The sequence below is a fragment of the Kryptolebias marmoratus genome, linkage group LG4, assembly GCF_001649575.2.
Source record: "Kryptolebias marmoratus isolate JLee-2015 linkage group LG4, ASM164957v2, whole genome shotgun sequence".
Lineage (NCBI taxonomy): Eukaryota > Metazoa > Chordata > Actinopteri > Cyprinodontiformes > Rivulidae > Kryptolebias > Kryptolebias marmoratus.
Genome location: NC_051433.1, coordinates 3,377,013 through 3,393,697, shown reverse-complemented (window position 1 = coordinate 3,393,697; position 16,685 = coordinate 3,377,013). Strand labels below are relative to the sequence as shown.

The following is a 16,685-nucleotide window of genomic DNA, read 5'->3' as shown; positions in this document are numbered from 1 at the left end:
ATCTCCTGTAACGGTTCTGTCTCGATTATTTTACAATCTTTTACACTTCAAACCCCCAGTCTTTAAACTGTAAAACACTAAAACTAGAGCACCTTTCGCAAGAGAGAAAACTCAAACTAATCCATATCCTGATTCATTAGCTGCTGAACACGGTCGGATCTGTAATTAACCAAGATGAGTATTTGGGCCACATCTTCAAGGAGCTACCTGTGAGTCATCCTCTTTGTGTTTTTATTATTATTATTATTATTATTTGCAGTGATGAACGAGCCTCTCTTCACCTGACCTCACACCTGCTCGAGGTGAGCGGTGAAGATCCACTCGAACCTGTGAACAAACTGCCGCGACACGAGATTATTCCGAATTTACCAGCCTGCTGCGTTTTATTTATTTATTCTTTTTTTACATAGATGGCTTCCCACCAACAGATGGTGTTTTCCTCTCTAAGACGGAGACGGAGCAATGAGTTCAGTGTTTGCTGAGAAAATCTGTGATTAATTCCCGCCAGAGAACAGACGAGACAAAACGAGTGACAAGATCAGCAGTTTAAAATGCAGCTTAGCCAACCGAAGCCATGCTGCTGCGTAGCAGAGGCTTTTTCTTCACCATTCCTCCAAACAAGCCATGTACTGTACATTCAGGGTTTTCCTTTTTATTTTACTGCCTTTAATTGTAACTTTAAACCTGCTAACTGAGGCCAGTATGGTCTAAGTTATTTGTAAATTCTCTGATTATATTTTTTGGGATGTCAACTTCTGGGAAGATTAGCAGCTTTGCTTTGCAATGTTTTCTGGGAATTAATAATCTAAATTATTGTAGATTCATTTGAAAATGTCCTTTTAACCCTTTGCAGACTGAGGCCATTGCTGATGTCTTTCTGCCGTGGCATTGTGTTAACACACAAACCAGCAAACTGCTTAAAGTTCTGCTTTTAAGCAAACAGAAAAAGTTAATTGTCATTTTTTACTCCCAGTTTCAGCATTTTGACTATTGGTTTTTGTTTAGTAGTGGCATGGGGAAATTAAAGGTATTTATTGCAAATTATAAAACATAAAAAGGCGATCCTGAACGATATCAAACGGTGTTATTTGAAAGCGTTTACTTCAATATTTTTCCAGGTATGTTGGATGCATTTCTGAAATGTGTGTCGACACTCAGACCCCCTTTAGATTTAATTATGGTATGTATTTGCCATGATATAATTTTGATAACAGCCTTTGTTTATGTCCATAGATGAACTTATTTGTTTTAAAATCTCTCATGAATGATGGGAGAATTGGTCTGCTGTGTAAAATCTCATCAGGATTAAATTCTTGTGATGGTCTGTCTTCAACCTGAACCTGGGATTTTTTATTTATTTCACATTTATTTAAACAGCTAATGTATGAATGAATATAAAACCTTTTCTTCTTATAAAATGAAACAGAAGTTAAAAAGTGATAAATCTAAAACAAAAAACAAACCTGAAAGTTATTTAACAACCAGATAAAAACTAAAACAGCTGAAAGGTTCCTTGCAGCTCTTAAAAGCTATAAAAGTTTGAAAGTTTCTGAAAGATTGGTGGCATTTTAACGTTTTCTTTCACGCCTGTATTAGCTCTAAACTCGTGTTGAGCTAAAAAGTTTGAAGTTACAAGAAAACGTTGGGAACAAAAAGGTCAAACCCAAAGAAAGACTTCTTGTAAAATAAGAAGTCCTCGCCTTTTTAATTGGAGGGATGTTCTGGATGCGAGGCAGCTGCAGAGACAACCACAGTCGCCTGCAGAGTGAGAGTTCACAGGAAAGAAGGGAAGCGTGATAAAAAGAGAACAGAGCCTATCACATTTTGACACGACTGGTAATTTATTTGTTCGGAAGAAGACGTCTGAAGACACACAGCAGCCGGAGAAGCAAACTTCTAAAAAAGGCGTTCGTTCCTTTTTGATTTCTTGATGTAACGGCTCGATTTAGTATTTTTAGGGTTGCTGAAAAGCAGCTTTTCTTGGCAGTAGATTGTCAGGATGTGTTTTTCGCTGCAGCTGGAATCAGGCAGATGTGTGGAGAAGCAAACCGCTGCTGGTTTAATACTCTGCGTGTCTGCACTACTGGATGTGCGTTGCTATGGTAACATTTATAAAGACTGTATTTGATGCAAAGATAAAGACAGGTCTTTCTCTCTCTCTGTGAGTATTTGAACAGGCTTGGATGTGAGAGGAATACCCAAAAGACTGAACGCTGAATTCAAAGCACTCGTTATTCTGTTGTGTTTTTTTGTCTTTGTGTTCACAGAACCTCTGAGAGGTTTTCTGACCCAAATGTTGGTTCTACATTTAGATTAGTTTCGCAGTTAGACTTCAGTTACACAGCTTTTGTTAAGTTTACAACAACAGTGTTTATTGGTGTGGAAAATAAAAGATATACCAAAATATAAAAGCACAAGTTCAATTAAATATATAAATACAACATCATTTAATCTAAGCTAAAATTCTTCCAGGCCTGAATAAATTAATTTTTTTGTAATTTTTAGATCCAAGCAGTGAAGCTGCAGGATTTTTTAAGCCTTTAATGATGTTTGCTTTAGAAAAAAACAACTTAAAAGCTTTAAACCTTAAGATTACAAAGGTCCAGCACTCATACTATGATTATTTTTAACCAGGAGTCCCATTGAAATCACAAGATCGTTTTTTCAAGGGAACCCTGGACCTGAAAGCAGCAGCACCAATTTTCAGGTCAAATTCAGATACTTGTCTTTGGAAATACAGGTTTTATACTACTGCTGTTACTTAATTTATAAAGCACTTTAAAAACAAACACATCTGCAACAAAGTGTGTACGTCTTAAATCAAAGAACATTTAATAAAAGCAGTTTAAAAAACAACAAAATTAGTAAAAACAATAAAACATGTAAAATAAACTATAGGTCTCAGGCTATGTCAAAAACCAAGGAATAAAAATATTTCCTCTATTCATCCATGAAAACTGGGATGTTTGGAGGCTAGTCTGCATCGTTATAAAATGTTGCTCAACGGCTACAAAGAAAACAAATACAATTTTAATCTTTTATCAGAGCTGTATTAATTACACAATACTAACTGAATGCAGTCTGTAGATAATCATTAAACCACGTTTAAAATTCAAGATGGGTGTTTGTGAATAATAAATCAGAGAGTTGGATAGAGACTGTTGTTGTAGTGTTGACTATAAACAAGGTGGCAACTCAGGTGCCAGGGTTTTATTTTCCAGTGGCAGCTGCCCCTCCATGCCACCCCCTAGAACCGCCTCTGGTCCAATATAATTCCTACCTGTGGTTCTGGGGGCGCTGCAGCCTCGGGTTATTCACACTCACAATGATGTGGGTCAGAGGTTCGTGTGACTCCAGAACCGACTCATCTGACACCAGCCCAGAAAACCACAAGCTGCATTTGCGCATGGTCAGTGTCACTCCTCCAGTTCCCCCCTCCCTCTCTTCATCCTCCTCCTCCTCACTCATCATCCAGCAGCATCCATCTCTCCGGATGTTCACAGCCGCCTGAATCCCTCCCGCTCCCGGCTTCAGCTCCAGGTAAGACCCCCCCACACACACACCTCTCCTCCTGCTGTCATTCCGGTCACTCTCAGCATCCAGCCTCTCCGTGCTCGGTGCCGCCGCCCAGGATCGGTGCCATCCGGCGGTGTTTATTGAAATGCAGCTCGGGATGGATGCTGCCTGTCCGCCTGCCTGCCTGCCTGGAGACTCAACCCAAAGCCCGGCGTTTCCCTCCGGAGAAATCCGCATCATCTCCGCCCTCCTGGAGACTCTCCCTCCTCCTTCAGTCCGTGATATGCGCCGCCTGGTCGGGGTAATGAATAGCGTGTCAGTCGGTGTTTATCAGCTGATGTTATCCCTGCGCGCGCACGCATGCACGCACGCACGCACACAGCAGGAGTGTTTTGGTCCAGATTTTGGCAGCATCACAAGGTCACGGTGATGCTGTCGGCCGCATCTCGGGCTGAAATCAGGCTTGCTCAGGGCCAGTCCGGCTCCCTGTGGCCCCCGGGCTCCCTGTGGCCCCCAGGTGCCTGATAAATAAAAAGTATGCCAGTGGGCCACTTTAGCCTGGAGCTGTCCAGAGAATAAAGGCTGCAGACATAAAAAATATGTCCTTTTTCCCACAGAACAAAAGCCTTAAATCCAAAATGCTGCCAAATACACAACTTTCAGTGTTTCTGATTTGAATTTTTATGCTTCTAACACAATTTCTTCATCATTAAATGATTGTTTGACTCAAAGGTGTGTTAGAAAACAGCAACTATTTCTTGCCTTTGTTGGAAACTAAATTTGGCGATCAGTTATGGAAATTCTTCTATTTGAGTTCAGAATATCTCAGCTCACTTTAGTCCCAACTTCTGCTTTGACTCTCTCCCTCGCTCGATGTCGACTGGTGTCCTTGCAGCTTTTAGTCGCTGTTTTGTTTCTTTCTCGCTCTCTTTCCACCTGGCGTCTCCGACTCCATCGTTCTCCCTCCGACTCTGTTTACATCTGGGGATTATTTTACCGTCGCATGCCGAGTCAGTGTTTGAATGTAAACAAATGACTCATAACTGTTGGCAACAAAAACATGACTGCTGATTTCTGCTGTAGACCTTTGGTTGTGAATGATGCCCATTTAGTGGATGGTGCACATGTTAAAACATTGAAAATCTGAGTGTTTTGGCAGCTTTTATGGCTTTAAAGGACAGCAGCTATGTGGATCCCTCATTAGGGTGGGTTTTATGGGGGAGGAGGCATCTGTCATGGGGGTAGATTACATCATCTCTCCCTCGTTGACTGCTAAAGATAAACACAACTCCCCGTAACCCTGAAGAGGAAGAAGCCAGTGTAGAAGATGGATGGATGGTCAGTCAGGACCATTCTGGGTCAGGGATCTATGAGTCCAAATGGAGGTATAAATAGCCCTCCTTCTCTTCAACCTGTGTTGATTCTAACTCCCCGTTTCTGTCGACAGGAAGTGACAGCGCCACGCCGATGAGGGGGAGAAAACATGGAATTAAGTGACCACCGAGGTGAGACACCGGGGGATTTATTTGGGATTTTTCAACCCTGCTGGTTGTTTTAAACCCTACAGGCCTGCAGAAAAAAAGCCCAACAAGTACAACAAACCTATGTTTTTATAAATGGCGGAGCAAATATTTAACTCCTTATTTCAAATCACTTATTTCTCATAACATCAACACATCATAGAACACAAATTTGTTACACATTCTTTACATTTTAGACAAAAACAATGACAAATATATGTCCAAAGTCACATAAACTTGACTGAAATATTGACAACAGAAAAGCCATTTTAACCCATCTACCATTTCATATGTCATAAATTTGTTAATAAAGGGCTCTGTGGTGCCAAAAAATAAGTTTTTAAAACACTGTAATGGAAGTATAGTTGTCAAAATCATTAAAAAAAACACAACTACTTTATGAGCTCTGCAGTGTAAAGTAAATTTAAATGTAAATGTGAATTTTATCAAATAACTGCATTGATTCATAATCTTTTTTACAAGAAGTCCTCCTGAAGAATCATCAGGGCTTTGCTGATCTATTTACTAATTTTGCTGATTTTAACTTGTTAGAAAAGACTCAAATTTAATCATTTACGTTGCAGTTTTTAGTGCATTTTTGAGAAATATTGAGAAAATTTTAAACTCATTTAACAGTTTTTATGCTGTAATTGCATTTTATATGAAGATTTTTTTTTTAATATTCATTCAACTAAAAAGTTCTTCCTGATGGTCCTGTTATAATTAACATCAGCCCCTGTTCACTGTGATTTATTTATTATTCATGACCAGAATTATTACTTTATAAATCTTATTTTATAGATTGTAGTGCAGCACTTTAACCATCCACTCCAGCCAAAATACCATCAATAAAGACAATCAGTGTACTGATAGATAAAACCTTTAATCTACAGGATATTCTTCTTTGTACCATCAATAATTACTGTGATCTGTTCATACAGTGAGGACAAAACGGATCGGAGGTCTGGTGAAGACATGAGCAAACACCGATGGAGTTGTCCTTGAACACCGTCGAGCTCCGGGAGCTGCGAGGAGGGCGGAGAGGCCCATCTCCGACGCCGGCATCCGCACCCTGGACCGCAGCGGGGACCGCGGGCCGGGGCTTTGAAAACGCCTCCTACCAGCAGGACGACGAGCCGAAGCACCCGCAGGACGAGCAGCAAAGGCCGGCTGTGTCCCCAAACTGTCAGCCCTCGACATCAGGCAGCTGTAAAGTGAGTTTAGTGATTAGAGTTCTTTCATTTCTATCTCTGACATTTATTTGGCATCAAAGTAGCAGCTCAGTTTCTGAAATCGGCGCTGTAATCTGATCTAATCTCAGCGAGTTTCCTATCCAGCAGCACAAATCCTAACTGCTGCTTGTTGTGCAAACATAAAGGGTTGTTAATTCTCTTTTTAATTGTCCTGAGATAAGTTTTAACCAGCTGAATGAGACTGTAAATCAATTTTAAAGTCAGTTTCACAAGTGTTTTAATTTCAAATTAAAAGGCATCATTCAACATCATCACAGAGGTGTTATAGTACTCTAACGGGATAAAATCTCCTTCAAAATACCAGATTCTTCCTCTTTTATATTTATTCTTCATTAAGCCAGGAGCATGACCTGCTCATCTGAGTTAAATATAAAAACAAAAACATATTCACAACAAAAACAGCTCTTTAAATGTTGGAACAGAGATATGAGAAGTACTTCTGTCAAAATAAGAAACTACCCATCATCCCTTGCTGTCATTAAATATGGGATCCATCAGGGTTTTTATTTTGTTTGTGCTAGCATTTTTTGCTTCATCGGTTTAGCTTCTTTTTGGCCTTTAGCTACCATTTTGCTAATTTTAGCTTTTAGTTACTGTTTGTTTAACTTTAACGATTCAGTTTCAGATTCTTCAACAAATTTTATCAAAGTCACTCAGCATCTTAGCAGAAAACGCTAATTTAATTTATTTCATCTCCGCTAATCTTCTTCCTTTTTCAGCAGCAGGTCTCACCTCAGTCTTACGAAGATGAGGAGGGAGGTGCAGGAGGAGGAGGAGCAGCAGGAGGTCAGGAGGAAGGTCAGGACTTCACAACGTTCAACCCTGCTGATGACCAGTCGGCTGACTACGGCTTCATCCTGGCGCTGGTGTTTCTGGTGAGCGGGATCGTCCTGGTGGTCATCGCCTACACCATCCCCAGGGAGGCCAAAGTGGACCCGGACTCTGTGTCTGCGCGGCAGATGGAGAAGCTGGAGATGTACTACGCCCAGCTGGGCTCCCACCTGGACAAGTGCATCATCGCGGGCCTGGGTCTGCTCACCCTCGGGGGGATGTTCCTGTCTGTGCTGCTCATGGTGTCCATCTGCCGAGGTGAGATGTACCGACGCAGGGCGGCGTTCGTTCGGCCCAAGAGGACTTACGGCTCCATCAACCTGAGGTTGAAGCAGCTGGCGACCGGAGAGGCGGGAGGAGGCGACGGCGGGGACGGAGGTGAGGAGTTTTTGGTGGAACCTGCAGAGGTGCAGAATAACACGCAGCCAGAGTCGAGCCAGGACTCCAAATCAGGACCAAGCAGGCAACTTCCTGCCGCTGCTGCTGCTTCCACTTCAGCTGCTGCGTGTGGAGTCTAACTTCACTCTGCAGGTGAAGCGCCCAGTTGCATTATGGGTATGCAGGTCCTCTCTCTGTGCTCGCAGGAGAAGCACATTGTAAGCACACAGTTTCAGCTGGAGGGACCCAGCTTTATCCCAGCTGGGATGAACAAAACCCCCAAATTAAGGATATTTATTCTAACCGATCATAAAGGATGTATGACTTTACAACAGAGGGCTTGAACTGGCAGAAGAAGACAAAGGTAAACCTTTTGGTGGAGAGGATAAGAGCACATTTAGAGATAATTATTGCATATCAAAAATTAGAGTCCCTTCAAGTATTTTAATCAGAAACAGTCACACAAAAAAGCACATAGATTAAAAGAAGCACCACAAAAAGCAAGAACACTTTATTTTGAAAGTTCAGAATTGATCTCAATACTTCTCATGCAAATGTGAATATTACAACTTTATTCTGAAAAGCTGGGAGGTGTATAAATAAAAACAAAATGCAATGATTTGCGAATCTAAGAAACCCATATTTATTTACAATAAAACACAGTAAATCAAATGTTTAAACTAAGAAATTGTACAATTTTTACAAAAAAAAAGATAATTTTTGATTTTTAAAATTACTTTTTTTTGTTTTTGTACATTTTCTTACTTTAAACATTTTATATGCTTCATTGTAAAAAAAATAGTGTGTAAGATTTGTTTTTATTTATGCTTCACACAGTGTCCCAGCTTTTAAGAACTGGGGTTGTGCAAATCTACAACCATTTGACAGGAAATATGGTGTAATTATCAGACTAATTAAATGAAATGGAAGCGAGAGTAAGCAGCGGCAGCAGTCTGAAAGCAGCATTTATTCTCACTGCCAGCAATAAACGAGTAACTGTGCAGAAGATAAACAACCTCAAACTTATAGCGTCAGAAAAAAGCATAACATTTAATTAAAATACTGCAAAAGTGGATCAAAGCTGCATTTAAGTACTGTATTTTAATACTTATATGCCACTGCTGGTTATAATAATAAGGTACTGTATCTAACCGAGCTCTGGGTGTTTTTAACTTCAAATGAAGCTCCTAATGTTGCTTGAACAGAAAGTTTGCTTTGAGTGGAACAAACCTTTAATAACTCACCGCCTGCTTTTCTGTTTTCTATATAAACTGATGTTATTTATGTCATGTAAAAATACAATATGCCTTAATGAGTTATCACACTGTAAATTGTGTATACACTAATAATATTATGCTAATGTATTCCAGTCTGTATATTGAGCCAGTTAGCCAAGGACGGTGTAGCCCCACACACACACACACACACACACGCCTCTCCTCACTGATCCGTTTGCAGGTATTTAAAGTCCGACACGCGGTGACTCACTCACTAGTTTAACGCTGTTTGCTGCTGAAGTTCTTACAGCACAGCTTTAATTCACAAACCAAATACTCAACGCAGGTATGCAAAATCAGAAATCCTTCGTCACGTTTGGATCCATTTTCTTTCTGTTCGCAGCACTTTGAGCTCGGTAGCAACTTAAAACAAGCAGCTGTGTGAGAAGGAAGGAGAGGTGAACATTTAAGATGAACATTTGTGATTTATGAGTCCATTTATCAATACCTTAAACCTAAAGTCTATGATAATTTAATGTAAAGTCTGAAATAATAACTAAATATCTTACCAGTGAATGTTTTTCCATTTGAATAATCTTTGCAGTTTGCAGTATTTTATAAGGAGGTCGACTGATATGAGTTTTTTATGGTCGAGCCATCAAATCAGGGCAGCCGATGGCCGACATGCACCAGATTTTTATTGAGGTGAGGGTGGGGGGTGCAGTACGTACTTTTAATTTAACAAAACAATAAATCTTTAAAGGTACTTACTGCAGACTATGAAATCAAACATAACAGAGGTTCTTCTGAACTGTATCAGATGGTGCCGTTTGAAAGAGTTCACCTCTGCAGTTTTCCAGATATGCAGGCTTAAAATGTGGGTTTGCACTCAATGTAAACAAAGCATGTTTATCTGCATAACTTCCTCAACAAATCTGAGCGTAAATATGTATTAATACATCAAAACTTCGAACTTCTCGATCCCAAACAGCTCTTCTGTGGACGTCCCCGTTGTTGACCTATTTTTAGTCACTTCGGCTGTTTCTTTAGGTAAACAAACACGTTTTGGTTACAAATTTTTAATTTAAGAACACATTTTTATTTCCTACTTACTGAATGTTTTTTTGAATGATCTTCATGACTTTGAATCGAGTACCTTAAACTTAAATAAACATAAATGATAAAACCTTAGAAGATCTTAACGCTTAAAAATAATATATAGAAAAACATTCTTGCTTAAAAACAAAAAATAAATCCTGAGCTACAGTGAGCTGCTTGTAGCAGCTGCTGCTGCAGCTTCATTTTCCTGCTTGGTAATTGATTAAATACGTACAGGAACCACAGTGCCATTTCTAAAAAAGTGTCCGATATCGTCTGATTAATCGGTCTATCTCTAACTTTCCAACTGATTCACTTAGTGATGGAGTTTAAGAACAGCTTGTTCCTTTCAGTCAGTTAGAGATCTACTCCGGGGGTTTATTTATCTCTGCTGCAGCAGGTTCGTGTGGTTTGTTTTGTTTATTCAGTTGCAGATCAGTTGTGGGTTAAATTCCTGCCACAGGTTGTCTCTGCTGAAGTGTCCATGAGTAAAAAAAGTCTCAGATTTCTGGTTTTATACCCAGAATCAAGGAGAAATAGTTAAAAGAAAGAGTCCCAACTATGAAAACTCAAGGTAGCAGCTATGAAATTAGTAGTAAGAATATCATTATTATTGTTATTTATGTCCTAATATCTCTTTTTGGGTCCAACCTACAGTCCAGACTCCAGAAATAGTAAGAAATAATCTCTAATAGAAAAAGAAAAACCAGCAAATTCTAAAAATTAAGAAACTGTGTATTAGTTGAACACTTTGACATTTTACCTCCGCTCCTGCTGCGATTGCACTCATTTTAATGTAAGCTAAAACTGGGGACTCATTTAAATTTCCTGTTTGTTTGTTTCCACTCAGAAGCCCTGAATAAATCTGAGCTGTGATTATCAGTCATAACTGTGGTTCCTCTGATGATGTGGTGGAATAAAACAATAACATGCTGTTTGTGACTACAGCTTCTATAACATCTAAAGACTGGCTGTAAACATTTATCTGATTTACCTTTCATTTACCCTCCAAAATCTTAGATACATAGATACTTTATATATCATGTTTAGGTTCATTTTCAAGCGACTCAAAGAATTTGAACACTTTGTTTCTCATGAAAGTGCTGAGTTTGATCGTTGCTCTTGACATCTACTTATCACGGCCAGGCAGCGAGGTATGCTAAGTTAATTTAGCATATGGTCAGCTTTTCAGAGGAATCCAATAGTTGGCTTCAATAGTTTACTTTATTTTGTTGTCATTATAGCCATATTTAAAAAAAAAATGTTGGTCAAACATGCAAAAAAATAACTATACACTAAAAAACTGCTAAAAGTGTGTGCATCCAGTGAAGTTAGAAATATCAAATGGACAATAACATAAATTAGGTATAAGTAAATAATTCCATGTCATATAATCATAAAATCCCTCAGACAGAATTAGATGGAGATAAGGGTTCAGGTGATATATGTCAGCTAGAGGTCAAGGGTCAAAGGAGAGAGACAGAAACTGATGCAGGAACTGTTTCTTTATTCGGTGAGGCGGAGGAGAAGAGAGTGGAGAGGATGTAGGCGAGGCAGCGTGGCTGCTGGGTGACGTGAGGTGATTCTTGATTCTCGTTGAGGTGAGAAACAGGAGGAGCGTTTCCTCTGACACGCTCACCTCTCCACAGGAACAGCCTGAACGGACGAGACTCGGCTGAAGCTTTGTAACAAGCGTGAAGCGTCCGTCTGACGCCGATCCTCGCAGAGAAATCAGACCTGAGGCTCGTCGTTAGAGAGAGAAATAACAGAAGAACAGAATAACAGAGGAGGGGATTGTTGTTGACGGGCTTGTTCGAGGAAAAATAAGAGATAATTTAGAGAGGACATTATTATAATATTACCTCCCCTCTGATTTTAACCTCCAACGTCTGTTACAGAAATTACTTCATAATTTAACTTTTACTGAACAAAGATCATCTTTCAGCCACACTTTTTAAAGCTTTATGTGTAATTTTAAGGACTCCTAACAATTAAACTACAATTCCTTCTTATAATATTCGTATAATATTTGAAAATTACCTTTTGAAAATATGAGTCAAAATGAAGAATTTGATCATAAATGGATGAAATGACAGTTTTAATTAAAGACCAGCTGATGTTTAATCTGACATCATCTTATGCTGAGGACTGTTTCAGTCAAATCTTTAAAATTACATGTTGCACAATCTCATGCAATATTGCAAAAAATTTTGGAGCTCAGAGTACGTGTTGAGGATGATGCTCAGCAACTACCGCGACAGATTTGATCTCAATATCTGTAAAACTGACTGAGTTTTAGCCATTTTTGCTTAGCTGGGGTAGCCATCTTGCATCAAAATGACTCCAGGCGTTAATCATTTGCAGAAGTTCATCCAATGATTAATCTCAGAGTTTCACTAAAATCTGTCCAGTGGTTTCTCAGATATTTTGCTAACAAACAAACACAGGCACGGGCAAAAGCATTATTGCTAATATTTAAGCTACAGTTCATCCTTAGAATGTGCAGGCTTTTCAAAATTACTTCTTAAAATGTGATTTAAACAGTTAAAATAACATTTTTTTTAATAAATGGATGAGATAACATATTACAGTTTTGAACTAGTTTGCCTCTTTGATTTATTTTATTTAATTAAGATGCAGGTAAACAGTTGGTTTAAGCTGTGAGTCTGAAGGGTTTAAATAAAACAACAATTATAGAAAAGCTCTTTGGAGAACAAGTTCCTCTAAATGCTCCAAAGTGACAAATAAAAGCTGCGTATTTGTTTTTCCTCGGGCAGTTTCCCAGCAGCCCTGCTCTACTTATAAAGAGAAAAATGAGTTCACGTTGAACACAGGAACAGATGTCTATAAGAAACAAGAGGAGGGCAGATTGTAAAAGGATGTAAAGTGGTTTTTTTTTTTTTTTTTTTTTTAAAAAGAAGAAGCTAAAAGTAGGTTTGTGTGATTCGTGTTTGAATGTCAAACAGGAGCACCTTGTCCAAAGACACGAGAGTAAATCAATCTTTATTCAGCCGTTGACTCTGTGACCACAGAGAGACTATTTATACCGACGACTGTTGGTGAAGCAGGTCTCAGATGTCACACAGAGTCCTTGTGAGGACAAAACTGAAGACTCCTAAATCCTCCCATTTCTCTCCGGATCACAGGAGCCTCACAGTCAGACAGCTTGGGAATGAATTAATCACATTTTTATGGTAACATTTTTAAAATTTAATTAATTATCACCTAAAGGTAGATCAATAATGTCTCTACCTTTGTCTGAGTGTACCTGTGTTTGTTTGTCTGTACTGTTACCGAAATATCTCATGAATCACTGGACGGATTTCATCGAAACTCTCAGGAAGTAATCACTGGATGTACGTCTACAGCTCGTTAACATTTGGAGTCAACCCAATTAAAGATGGCTGCCACAGCCAACTGAACCTAGAAAACACAAGAATGGTCGTAACTTAGCCTGTTTTACAGATACTGAGCTAAATTTGGTGTGGTAGTAGCTGAGAGTCACCCTTAACATATACTCTGAGCACTAATAGATGATGTGAGTTACTCAGTATTAAATGAGATTGAGCAAAACATCATTTAAAAGGTTTAACAAGATGGCTGTAAGTTCGTCTCTTCTTATCAAGAGATTGTCTTAGTCTGAAACTCCAGCATGAAAGGCAGCGGGCGATATGCATTCCTTTAACTTTAGGAATAAATTAATCCTTTTTATTCTGGCATTATAAATAACTAAAGAGTTAATTTACACCAATCAATTAGAGCTTCGGTTCAGGAGAGCATAAAGGCACAACAGAGAAACCATCACATTACATTGTTTGATTTCTTTTTGAGTTTTCTAAATGTTGTTTATAATTAATTAGAACATGCAGGACATCAAAACATAGTGTTTATCAGTTTTAGATTGTAATATAAACAGGAATTTACAATTGTTTGGATTAATTGCAATTTAAAACAACAGAGATTTATAAAAGAGCTTTATAAAAATCAAAAATAGGAGAAAGTATAATCCTAAGCCAAGGAGTTTTGTTGTACTGTTAGCCTTTAAACTAATCCTTAGTGAAGCAGTTTTCATGATTAAATAATTTGTTATATAGTCTGTTTTCTTGTTTTTAGTTCTCATTGACAGTCTAACAAATTAAAACATGAACACGGACAGAAAAACAACAAGTAAAATCAGCTTTTTTTAATTAAAATGTTTATTCAGTCATTAGAACAGCTGCAGTTTAGCTGTAGCCACGGTTTCTGCAGCTGTAGATTAAATTTATACACCATCTCAGTAAACACTTTCACTGAGGTCAAAGGTCAACGGCAGCGCAGCTGCTCTGGATTCAGAGGGAAACTCAAGGACGCTTCAGCAGAGGCCGGGGCTCTGACCCTGAATTCAGGCTCATTAATCACAAAACGTCCGAGCTGCTTCAGAGAAATCCAGCGAAGGTCGCCGTGACAACAAGAAAACAAAAGAGTTTACAGCAAACGTCCCCTCATGTAGCTCGGCTTCCAAAAGGTCACCGGTTCTGGATGCAGGCGAGGCGTCGCAGGTGGAACCAAATCTGTTCTTCTCACAGAAAACGGTCATCAACGGTCTTCAAAATAAAAACATCAACACAATAATCACAGATGCCTCATGACGACCTGTTTTAGTGTTTGAGTGTCCATACAGTCGAGCATTATTATGTTGTTTGTAAATTTATACGTTAAAAAACTTTGACGTGAAATATCATTGTAAGAAACCAGAATGAAATGCCCGTGAACTGTATAAAAAGACTAAAAGGAAGTGTGTTTGTAAATAAAACAGGATTTTTTTTTGTTGTCAGTATTTGACAATCAGAGACATCACTTAGAACGAATTATTGAAGACTAAATTAAAATAAAAATTATATTTCTGTTTAAGTTCGAGTTATATATAGAGATTACCAGAAAACATAAAACTATTCTATGTTTAGATATTTAATTAAAGGCACAATAAAATTACAATAAAACAGTAAATTTATATCAGAACTTTTTTAAAAAAACAGGGTCTGTAGACTGTTTCAGAGCAGCAAATTATTAATTTATGTTAATAAAATACAAACATCATTTAGTTTTAATTTTTTCTTGGTATTTAGCACTAAAAACATGAAGTCTAGGACATATAATCTTATCAAAATGTTAATTAAAGCTATCTGTTTCTGAAGGAAAGTCGTTGTTTTAAAAAAAACATAAAATCAGTGAGCCCTAAATAAATCTTAAATGTCCTTATTTTGTTTGATCCCCTGACAAACTGAGGTTAGTCTGCATAAATTATATTTAAATCATAACAGGAAATAAAGATAATTGTGTTATAGTCAGCACAACATTAAAACCTGATCGTTTAAAAGTTCACCTCTAATTATTTAAATTCAAGTTTCTTTTCATTTTTTCCTTCAGCGTCATTTATGGTGATGATGTGCAATATTTCCATGAAAATACAGTTAATTTAATCATGTTTTTGAGTTTTATGATGTTGAATTTATCCTGAGCCCATTTTAAGGATGACTTTATGTGATGTCATCACTTCTGTGAACTTTGTTGTTTTAAGGTTATACAAACATAAATTGTTTAAATTCAGACCTGTATTTTCCTCCCGTCTGATATGAAAACAATCAGGATCTAAATGAAATTATTTCTTCTGCACAGAAACCTGGTTTGCTTGATGATGTATTTTATGAAAAGCACAGTGACGTGTGAACAGAGTGCTGCTGTGATGTTTTAAAAGTCTAAAGTTAATTAAGTTTCCGACCTGCTGAAACATGTTCTCACTCCTTGGATTAATTATCAGTAATTTCCTGTTTTTGAGCCTGACTTCTGGGTTTAAAGGAAGCTGTTCTGTTGGTTTCTGGAGCCGATGAAGCTGCATGATTTCTGTGTGACGCTGTGAAGGTTCGATGCCTTGTTGTTGTACAAACCGATGAGCTGTAGCCTGTATGTAACCACCACGCTGATTTTTAACGCTCATTTTGGTAACGTGACCAATAAAGTTTCTGTTTTGCTGTTTTAAAACTCGTTAAAGCACGTTTCATTCAACTGAAGTGAGTCAGAAAACCACTGTTTGCACATTTTCCTTTGTGTTCTGCCTCTGTCATCTCATTTATTTTATTTCATTTTTGTTGTGTTTGGTGTTCAGAGATGAGTCACGGCGTCGGAGAAATCTTCAGTCAGGGTGACTCATGGTTGAGGCAGAATGATGAAATCCTCACGTCTCCTTTTGTTCAGGTGCATCAGCTGCTCAGCCGGAGGATAATATAAAAAAAAGCATCATATAAATGAAAAAAATGCCATTTTCTGTGCAAACCTAACATCAATACAGATTATTTAAATGTTTGTCCTCCTGGCAATCGGGACAGGAGCACCATCTTGTGAGGTCTGCCCTTCATTACAAGCATTTGATGCTCTGGTTACCTGATTACATTTTGACTAAAAGCACCTCGTTGTGTTTCTGACTCACACCTTTTTTTATTTCTCTTCGAGATGCGAGAATCCGAGCAGTGACCCATCAGCTTCCTGTGGCGTCTGCTTCTATATTTACATCTGAGCTGGACAGAAACACGAACACTGCTCTTCATCGCCTGCTGAGCGGGAAGTGATTCAGTATGTAGCCTTAAAAAAGAGAGAATCTGGGAAAAAGATTTTTTTGAGGTTATTTTTTAACAAATAAAGATATCAGCAGCAGCTTTTCAGCCCATTTATATTTCTGTTTTCAGGAAAAACATTTTAAAAAAACTGCAAGAAAGAGAGTAAAGTCATTTTTATTAAGAGTTTTTGCAGGAAATAATTAATAAACTAAACTATTCACCCAAACAGAAACAACTCTACAGAGCTATAACTCATTATACTCAACAGGAATACAAAATATT

The 16,685-nt window shown here is 38.2% G+C and overlaps 1 protein-coding gene across 3 annotated transcripts; it reads left to right on the top strand.

The window, feature by feature from the left end:
• The first annotated feature begins 3,098 nt into the window (after positions 1 to 3,098).
• Positions 3,099 to 8,157, top strand: tmem74b (transmembrane protein 74B). 3 transcript variants are annotated; one of them, XM_017431449.3, is made up of 4 exons: positions 3,099 to 3,540; positions 4,964 to 5,021; positions 5,978 to 6,250; positions 7,012 to 8,157. In XM_017431449.3, exons 3-4 carry the CDS (start codon positions 6,026 to 6,028, stop codon positions 7,636 to 7,638), a joined length of 852 nt encoding a protein of 283 aa, XP_017286938.1. In that variant the 5' UTR covers positions 3,099 to 3,540; positions 4,964 to 5,021; positions 5,978 to 6,025; the 3' UTR covers positions 7,639 to 8,157. The 3 variants fall into 3 exon arrangements, with proteins under 3 accessions (XP_017286938.1, XP_017286936.1, XP_037831005.1); XM_017431447.3 differs by having other exon boundaries at positions 7,009 to 8,157; XM_037975077.1 differs by lacking the exon at positions 3,099 to 3,540 and having other exon boundaries at positions 4,806 to 5,021; positions 7,009 to 8,157.
• The last annotated feature ends 8,528 nt before the right edge of the window (positions 8,158 to 16,685 follow it).